The sequence below is a fragment of the Elephantulus edwardii genome, unplaced genomic scaffold (genome assembly GCF_000299155.1).
Source record: "Elephantulus edwardii isolate Elephantulus edwardi_28Jun2011 unplaced genomic scaffold, EleEdw1.0 scaffold00209, whole genome shotgun sequence".
Classification (NCBI taxonomy): Eukaryota; Metazoa; Chordata; class Mammalia; order Macroscelidea; family Macroscelididae; genus Elephantulus; species Elephantulus edwardii.
In genome coordinates, this window is record NW_006399959.1 from 4,817,868 (window position 1) to 4,826,119 (window position 8,252).

Genomic DNA, 8,252 nt, shown 5'->3' on the forward strand with positions numbered 1-8,252 from the left:
GAATTGATTGGGAGAGATTTCTGAGCCATCTGTCTGCTCTCCAGTCATTCCACACGGGTGCACACTGTGTCTAAATCTGGGGAACATGGGGGCTGGGGGCATGGCAAGGTGGGGGGCCACAGTGAGACAGGGAGCATGGCAGAGTGGGAGCACAAGTTGGGGGCATGGGGGACACACTGGAGGGACACGGTGGGCTGAGGAGAATGGTGGGCACTGTAGAGGGGCATGGTGGGCTGGGGTGAATGGTGGGGCACCGTGGAATGAGGAGCATAGGAGGGTGAGTTGTACCCTCCTGAGATGCTGGCAGCGGCTTGTAGGTGTGACCCAGCTCTACAGCCCAAGACCCCAGCTCAGTCAGGAGCCCAGACGCACCTTGGGACATAGGACTGTAAGGTCATCACACACAGTACCAGAGGTTAACCCTCAAACAAGCCCTGGCCCTGCTACAATCCACCGAGGGTGCAGGAGAAATAAAGTCCTGGGGTTGCAGACCTCAAATGGCAGCCAGGCCTGAGGCTCACTGAGACAGTTTCCTGCATTTTCAACCCTCTGGCCAATTCCCTTCACTCTCCATCAACGTGTCACCATCCAACCAGACCTGGCCAAAGGGGACAGCCACCTCCCATATCTTAGCTCAGCTAAGGCCAGGGTCATGTAGGCAGCTTGTGCTGAGTAGTGGGGCTCATGGACGCTGCATGGTGGGTCTCGGAGGACCAGGACCGCTTGCTCTGGCTGCACCCGCTCCTCTCTAGTCAAGGATGATGTTTGCTCTTGGAACAAGTCAAACACGTTCATTTATTCAGGAGAGCCTCAAACACCAGGGTCCTTCTATGCCATTTCCAGTGCTTTCTGGGCCAGATGTCCTTCTGGGGAGGGAACCAGCACTGCTCTGGGCAGACTGAGGAGCTAGAGAGGGGGACCAGAGCCGGGGACTGTGTCTGCTGGTGAGCCCCCTCTGGTGTGAACCCAGACTTCCTCTCTGAACTCGCCTGGGGCTGGCAGAAGGGGGTAAGAGGACAATGGGGAGACAGAGGTCCTCAAGGTCTGACCTTCCCAGTATGCCCTTTGCTACTACCTTGGAAGCCCTCTTCCGGCAATGCTGTCTGGACTTCTCGGCTCTCTTCCTGCCCGCTCCCTGAAGAAAAGCTTGTGGTTCCAGGCCCTCAATGGGCGCTCCTCTTCAGGGGACCCATTCCCTGGTCTCAGAATCAATCTGCATTCCTCCCCCCCCCCAAACTCAGTCCTCCACTCAGCAGCCCCTCCCCAACCTCAGTTCTTCCATCCTCCCTCTTCTTGGCTACTTCCCCCATAATCCTCTGGCCCCTGCCTATTCTTCACTCCCCTTCATTTCCCAGATGGAGGGTGAGAGAGCCCGGCAGAATGTTCTAGAATCTTGATCTTTCGCTCCACTACACCGCCTCATTTACGTCTGTGTTACAGGACCTGGCAGGGAGCTAGGTGGCCACTAGGGTCTTGGGAGAGTCCATGGTGAACAGGTGGTAGGGGGGAAGAGATGCCCTGCACGGATCTGAGTAGATTGGGGCACTCTTTTGTGTCTGAAGGAGGCACGCATGCAGCAAGCACGAGGGTGTGGCCTGACGGTCACCACCTGGGTGTGACCATGATGAGAGCAGGCCGAGGGGCAGGGGCAGCATGGCTCTACCCGGCCAACCACACCACCTCAGAGCCCCCCGTCCTCCAGCACCCCCGCTCCCGCTGGGCATCCACTGGCCAACCCCACCGTCCTAACATCGCAGGGGGGCCCTAGGTGCCCCGTGCGTCCCCGGAAGCCGTGGCCCTCACAGCGTGCTGGTCTGCATGTGCCCGTTGGCCTGGAGGCCGCGGTCGGGCAGCGAGGCCTCCTGCAGGCGACTGCTCTTGTCCGGCCTGGGCTCCGTGACGTCGGCGTCCTCCGGCCCGTAGCCCTTTCGTAGGCACAGAACCTTCCGGAAGCTCTGGCGGAAGTTGTCGGAGAGGAAGCCGTACAGGATGGGGTTGGCGCAGCTGTTGGCGTAAGAGAGGATGACAACGAAGAAGTAGACCCCTGCAGACGCGGGCTCCTCGGGCAGGATGAAGGCCAGGTTGACGATGTTGACGATGAAGAAGGGCAGCCAGCAGCCCACGAACACAACCACCACCACCACCACCATGCGCGTCACCTTGCGCTCGGAGCGCCTGCGCCGCGTGCAGCCAACGCGCACGCGCGAGGCCTTCACCTTGACCACGATGAGCAGGTAGCACAGGCAGATGACAAGCAGCGGCCCGAAAAAGCCCAGCACCGAGGTGTAGATGATGAAGACGGCGCCCCACAGCCCCACGGGCTCCGGCCAGCTGAGGTTGCAAGTGTCCCAGCCCTCCTGGATGTCGGCGAAGACCACCAGGGGCAGCGACATGAGCAACGAGAAGGTCCACACGGCTGCGCTGGTGAGCTTCGCCACGCGGGGCCGGCGCCACTTGGTGGAGCGGATGGGGTGCACCACGGCCAGGTAGCGGTCCACGCTCATGACGGTCAGGCAGAAGATGCTGGTGAATTGGTTGATGCCGTCCAGCGTCATGACCAGGCGGCAAAGCAGAGAGCCGAAGGGCCAATAGGACACAGCGTTCTGCGTGGCCAGGAAGGGCAGACCCAGCATGAAGAGGACGTCGGCCACCGCCAGGTTGAGGATGTAGATGTTGGTGACCGTCTTCATCTTGGCGTAACGCAGGACCACGTAGATGACCAGCGCGTTGCCACCCAGCCCCACAGCGCACACCAGCAGGTACAGCACGGGGACGAGGACCGCTCGGGCCCCCGGGGATCCCACTGGTCTAACCAGAGTCTCATTCTCATCGTCCGCAGGGGCCACCAGGGAGATGTTCCAGCCACATGGTCCAAAGGTGGAGGCTGTAGGGAACAGAGGCTCCATGCGGGTGGTGGCTGCAGGGAGGACAGAAGAGCGATTAGCAGGACCGAGTGGCCAGGGATCTGCCTCAGCCCAGCTGGCCCCAGTGAAGGGTAAATATGATTAGTCATGCTCACCTCTTCCGGAATCACATTAAGCAAATTGTTTGGAAAACAAACCGGGACGACCAGCGGATCAGTCTCTAAGGGACAGCGAGTAGGGTGGTGGACACCTGTGAATCCAGCCACCTCAGGGTCAGCCCTGTCCACTTGCTCCCTAGACAGCTATCTTGCTTGGCTGTGGCCCTCACCACCTCAAGGGCCTGCATCTTCCCAGGACCCCACAAAAAGAGGTGAGCGGAGTAGGAGGTGGACCAGGAGTCTGAGAATCATCAAACACAGAAGGGTCAGAAGCACACTTGTGAGGGAATGTAGTGCTGACCCTTCCCCTGCTCAGCCCCTTCTAGGGGTCTCTTCCAGGGGTCCTCTCCAGAACTATGAGAGTGCTGGACCTTCCTGTGGTCAAACGCACTCACCGAGAACCTCAGAATGTGATCTTATTTGTACATGTGGCTGGTTCACAGAGAGGACGGTGGATGGTGGCTTCACTCCAGATAATATAAAAAGATTTCAAGTATACTTAAAACCTGTCTGAAGACATCTAGAGTGCTCAAATAAGCGTGCAGGAAAACGCAACAAAATAAATTTGGCTTCTGTCTGGGAACTAAAATGAAAAGGAATCTAATTTTAAAAATCACAAATCCTGAGTGTGGAGAAGAGGAAACAAAAAAAACCCCAAACCCAAACAAATCCACAGCCTTCTGGACAAAAGATACCCAGCTTAGGATCAGCTCTTGTATGGATACAGTTGAAGGGAGAATCGGTGAAAAGGAAAAGGAATTGAAGATTCTTTGGGAACGTGGTGAAGAGGTAAGAAGCAGAAAAGAGCCATGATAAATTAGAAAGAAAACAGCAACATATAGAGCCTAGTGGAACACCTGAGACGCCCTTAATCACTCTTTCAAACTGGAATAAACACTCCTATGACTCAATGTAGATCTCTAAGATTACTAATAACACCAGGGAGGCACTCACTTCTTAGAACAATCAACCGTATAAAGACAAAACAGGCTGCATTTGCCCAGAGAGAAAGCACAGATGAAGGAAAGTGAAGGCTGGGTGGATGAATGGAAATGAGAATCACAGGAAAGGACTGGGAAGATGCAGTCATATTGACGACTTTGTAACTAATGGCACGAAACCAAATGTGTGTGAGTGGTGGCAAATTAGAAAAACAATTTTAAGAAGAAAGAAAGAAAAAGAAAACCAATTTGCTTTTATAAACATTCAAACACGACAGGAAGAAAGAAAAAAAAAAATACCAGCACTGTAGTCAACCTGTTTAGCTTCAAGGACAAGGAGAAAATTCTAAAGAATACTTATAAAGAGAAAAAGCCAGGAAATCCAGAAGAGATGACAAAGCTCATCAGAGAGAAGAAAGCCATCGAGCTTTCATGAAAAGGATGGAGGGAAAGTGACCGTTAGCTAACACTGCCCACCTTGAGGACAGAGCTCGCCTGCATGAGGCTGGCATGGGACAGGCATGGGGCAGGCAGCATCTTTGTTTTGCTGTGTTTGGAGCTCCCAGGGATGGAGCCACTTTACTGGGATGCCATGTCCTGTTAGGCGGGTGGCAAAACCCTTTTAGGTTGAGGTGATGATTTGATATGGCTCCAGTTTGAAGACAAAGTCGAGGCTCCCCCTGTACCCCTCTGTGTTCTCCTGTCCTGACCACTCTTCCTCAGCTGGAGGAGAGAGGTGGGAACTGTCTGGAGCCTTCGTTTACTCGATCCAGCAAGTGCCATGCTTAGCTGTGGGGGTTCAGATATACGGTGCTCGTGGAGCATGGTCCCCAGGACTGGTGTGAGGCAGTGGGCAGGGAGCTGCCTCCTGGGCTAGGTCCAGTGCTTGCTGCACATGCGTCGCTTACACACTCTTTCAGGAAAGAGACATTTAAACTCACTATGGAAGCTTGCTGGAGTGGAGAGGCAGCTCTAGAGGGGCAGGGGCCGAGGTCTAAAGATGGCTCTGCCTCTGGCTCTGAGGACATCCTTAGAGGTATGTCTCCACACTCAACTCAGAATCTTGTGGCCCAAACTCAAACTCATACCCTTCTGTCGAAGTGTGCAGTGCTTTATGGACTAAGCCCTCTCCAAAAACATCAATACCTGAGAAGGGGCATTGGGTTCATCCCAGGTGGGCTCCAGGAGTCTTGGAGGGCTGGGGTACCTGGGTCCCCACGGGTGACAGAGGGGGTTCTAGTGTTCAAACCACCCCTGCCTTGGGCCCTGGGGCTCATGAGGTGTGTGGTCCTCACAATTATTTTCTGACTCTGGCACTTTCTAGGCCCCACCCAGTGCCCTAGGACTCAGAGCCCCTGCACAGACTGCCGCCCCCCAATCCCTGTCAATCCCCCAGCTCCCAGGCCAGCCTCACAGTGATGAGGAACAAAAATAGTGCCTCATCTGAACATCACTCCGCAAGAACCATTATTCAGAAGCAATCTTCTTAGTCACTGAAATTACACTCTCAGGAAAATTGCCCCAGTCCTGTCCCCTGGGCCAGAAGGGGCGGGGAGTCAGCAGAGGGGGGACCCGTGAAATCCATGGTGCACCTCACAGTTGGGTATGGACTCCCGCTGAAAGGAGCTGACCAAGTCAGCCTCTTGCCCAACCACCATGTGACCAGCTGCACCTCCCAAGCTGCCCACATGATGCTGGGCAGGGGCAGCTCTCCCCTCCGTACCTTCCTGCTGACTTGCCTGCACAAAGCAAGTGCTCAGTAATGGATCCCTGAGCCCCTCAGCCCAGCTTCTGACACCAGGGTCCAGGAGCCTGAGTCTCGGCCTGGCCTGGCCCTGTGGTGGCGAAAGTGGCCTTGGGGATGTAGTGGCTCAGCGCACGGGCTCTGGAATAATCCAAGGGTCCCATCCTGGCTGCACTCTCAGTCACTGTGACCCCAACATGCCTCCCAATTCCCTTCCTCCCCTGCAGAAGGTGGGGGTGATGACACCCACCTTCTATCCTGGGATATCTGGTCTTAATGGGACTGTCCCAGAGGCGTTGAAGGAGGGAGTCCTCATCACCCCTCAGGCAGCCTGTGGCTGGGGTAGGCTGGCCTGGCTGGAGAGGGCAGAGAGCCCTTTGATGTATTGACAGACAGTCTCTAGAAGACTGAGTCTCTATAACTGACCACCTCTGCCCAGGTGTACCCCATGAATGGGAGCTCTTCCCAGGAAGCTCAGCAGCACACCCTCATAGCTGGTTCAACTTCTGAGACCTCCCTGTCCCCAAGGGCTGATGGGACAGTGGATCAGGTAGGTGGGCAGGTGTGGCCCCTGGCCAATGTGCAGGTGTAAATGTGGAGGGCCTGGGCTTGGTAGGTGGGAGTCCAGGTATCCTGACTGTGGGGTTTCTCAACTCTGAAATCTTGGAGAGGCGGTTCTGTACCAGAGGGCAGGGCTGGCTACCTGACCAGACAAGGGGACAACCAGAAACCGACCCCATCAGCTTTTCTGCTGGAGCAGGCTTGATTCTGCAGACCCCCACCTCCCGGCGCCCCGCCAGAGCTCCTCCAGTCGCCCCTCTCGGATCTCCAGCTAGGAGCCCCACTACAACGCCCACCAAGGGGAGGCGGGGCTGAATGGGGTGCGGTGGGCAGAGAGAGCCATCCCCTGCCGCTACCTCCTCACCTGGAGCAGGAGCCCACACTGGGCATACACAGAAGTGGGGTACGGGTACAGGGAAGCCAGGAAAGATGGGGAAGGGGACTGGGTGGAGAAACACGGGGGGGGCAGCAGGTGAGCTCGTGGGGGCCGTAGGGATGGTGGAGGAGGACGCATCGCAGACAAGGGGTGGGCGTGTAGTGTGGACACCCCGGGGTCCTAGCGAGGGCGGGGGAGCGGGCGGAGGGAGCGGGAATTCAGGGTGGTGACTCACCTGGGCGGCAGCGCCCCTGTCCCCAGAGCTGGTGTCCACGCGAGGCCGTCCAGGCGGTCAGGAGCCGTAGGAAGGCGGGGACGCGGGGCGGGGACATCTCGCCAGGGGGCGGGCGAGGGGTGGAGCGGCGGGCGGGAGCTCCAGGGCTCCCCACTGACGCTGGGCACCAGACGTGGAGCAGTGACAGCCCCGCGACCAACTTCCTACACCCGGGACCCCACGGGGGCTCAGCAGGCTTGTAGACTGCGAGTGGAGGGGCTGAGCTGGGCCCTCCTCCCGGGAAGGTTTTTTTGGGGGTTGACGCGGAGGAAGCCAGGCCCACCCACCGCCTCACTCAGCAGCCGGGAGCGGCTGTGGATCGAGGCCACCACCCTCTGCCCTCTCCAGCGCGTCTCCCCAGCGGAGGAGCGGGCACGGGAGGGGGCGCAAGCTCGCTGGTGCGGGTTTCCAGGAGGTGGCTCTTATCTGTGGAGTCGGTTCCTGACTCACAGCCACGCCCCCCACCCCCGCCACGCCTTTCTTCCTCGGAGCAGCTGGTGGGTTCCACCTCTGCCCTTTCGGTGAGCAGTTTTAACCACCGCGCCTCCAGAACTCCTTGGAGGCGGGGAGCTGCAGAGGAAGGGGAAAATTACAGAGCACCCCAGTCGCCATGCACACACGTTGTTAGACGTTTTAGATTTTGTTAAGACTCATAGTGACCCCCAAAACCTGATCTCCGTGTGTAGGGAAAGGAGACCCTGCCCAGTCGTGCACCACCCTCAAGTCACCCTGATGACCACTGGTTGGCACAGCGCTGTGTCAGTCCGTGTCTGTGGAGGGTCTTCTGCAGGTGGTTCTGGGGGGACCTGCAGATGGCACTGGTGCAGTCCACTCCCCAGTCAGACTTGGACCTGTGCTCAAGTCCTCATCCCCATCTCACACATGTTCTCACACGTGGCCCCAGACCCCCAACTCTGCACAGACCCCACAGTGGACTTTTTTTTTAATTGTTGGGGTGACTTGTTTGTTTTTAGGGGTTTTTTGTTTGTTTTCTTTTTCCTTGTGTACTGTCGAGTCAGATCCGACTGGCACAGGAAGAGATTGTCCTTCCTCCAGTGAAGCATCTGGTGGATTTGAACCCCACATCTTCAAGATTGCAGTGCAGTTTCTTGCCACTAGGCCACCAGAGTTTTCTCCACAGTGTACTTCTGCCCTGCAGGACTAGCCCCCTGCTACAGGGAACACGTCAAAAAGTGGAGATGAGCACCCTTGAGTACAGCCCTCCTCACCAGCCCCCACCCCATCTCCTACACAAAGGGGCAACTGAGGGACCACTCTCCCCTAGCCACATCAGAGGATGAGGGCACAGCGCCCTCCAGGAGGCTGACCTTCCC

The 8,252-nt window shown here is 57.1% G+C and overlaps 1 protein-coding gene across 1 annotated transcript; it reads right to left on the reverse strand.

Annotated features, from left to right (window-relative positions):
* Positions 1-1,799: 1,799 nt before the first annotated feature.
* On the reverse strand, positions 1,800-6,976 carry SSTR5 (somatostatin receptor 5). The gene is made up of 3 exons (XM_006897503.1): positions 6,880-6,976; positions 6,633-6,824; positions 1,800-2,917 (listed from the first exon to the last, which is right to left on the reverse strand). Exons 1-3 carry the CDS (start codon positions 6,974-6,976, stop codon positions 1,800-1,802), a joined length of 1,407 nt encoding a protein of 468 aa, XP_006897565.1.
* Positions 6,977-8,252: the final 1,276 nt, after the last annotated feature.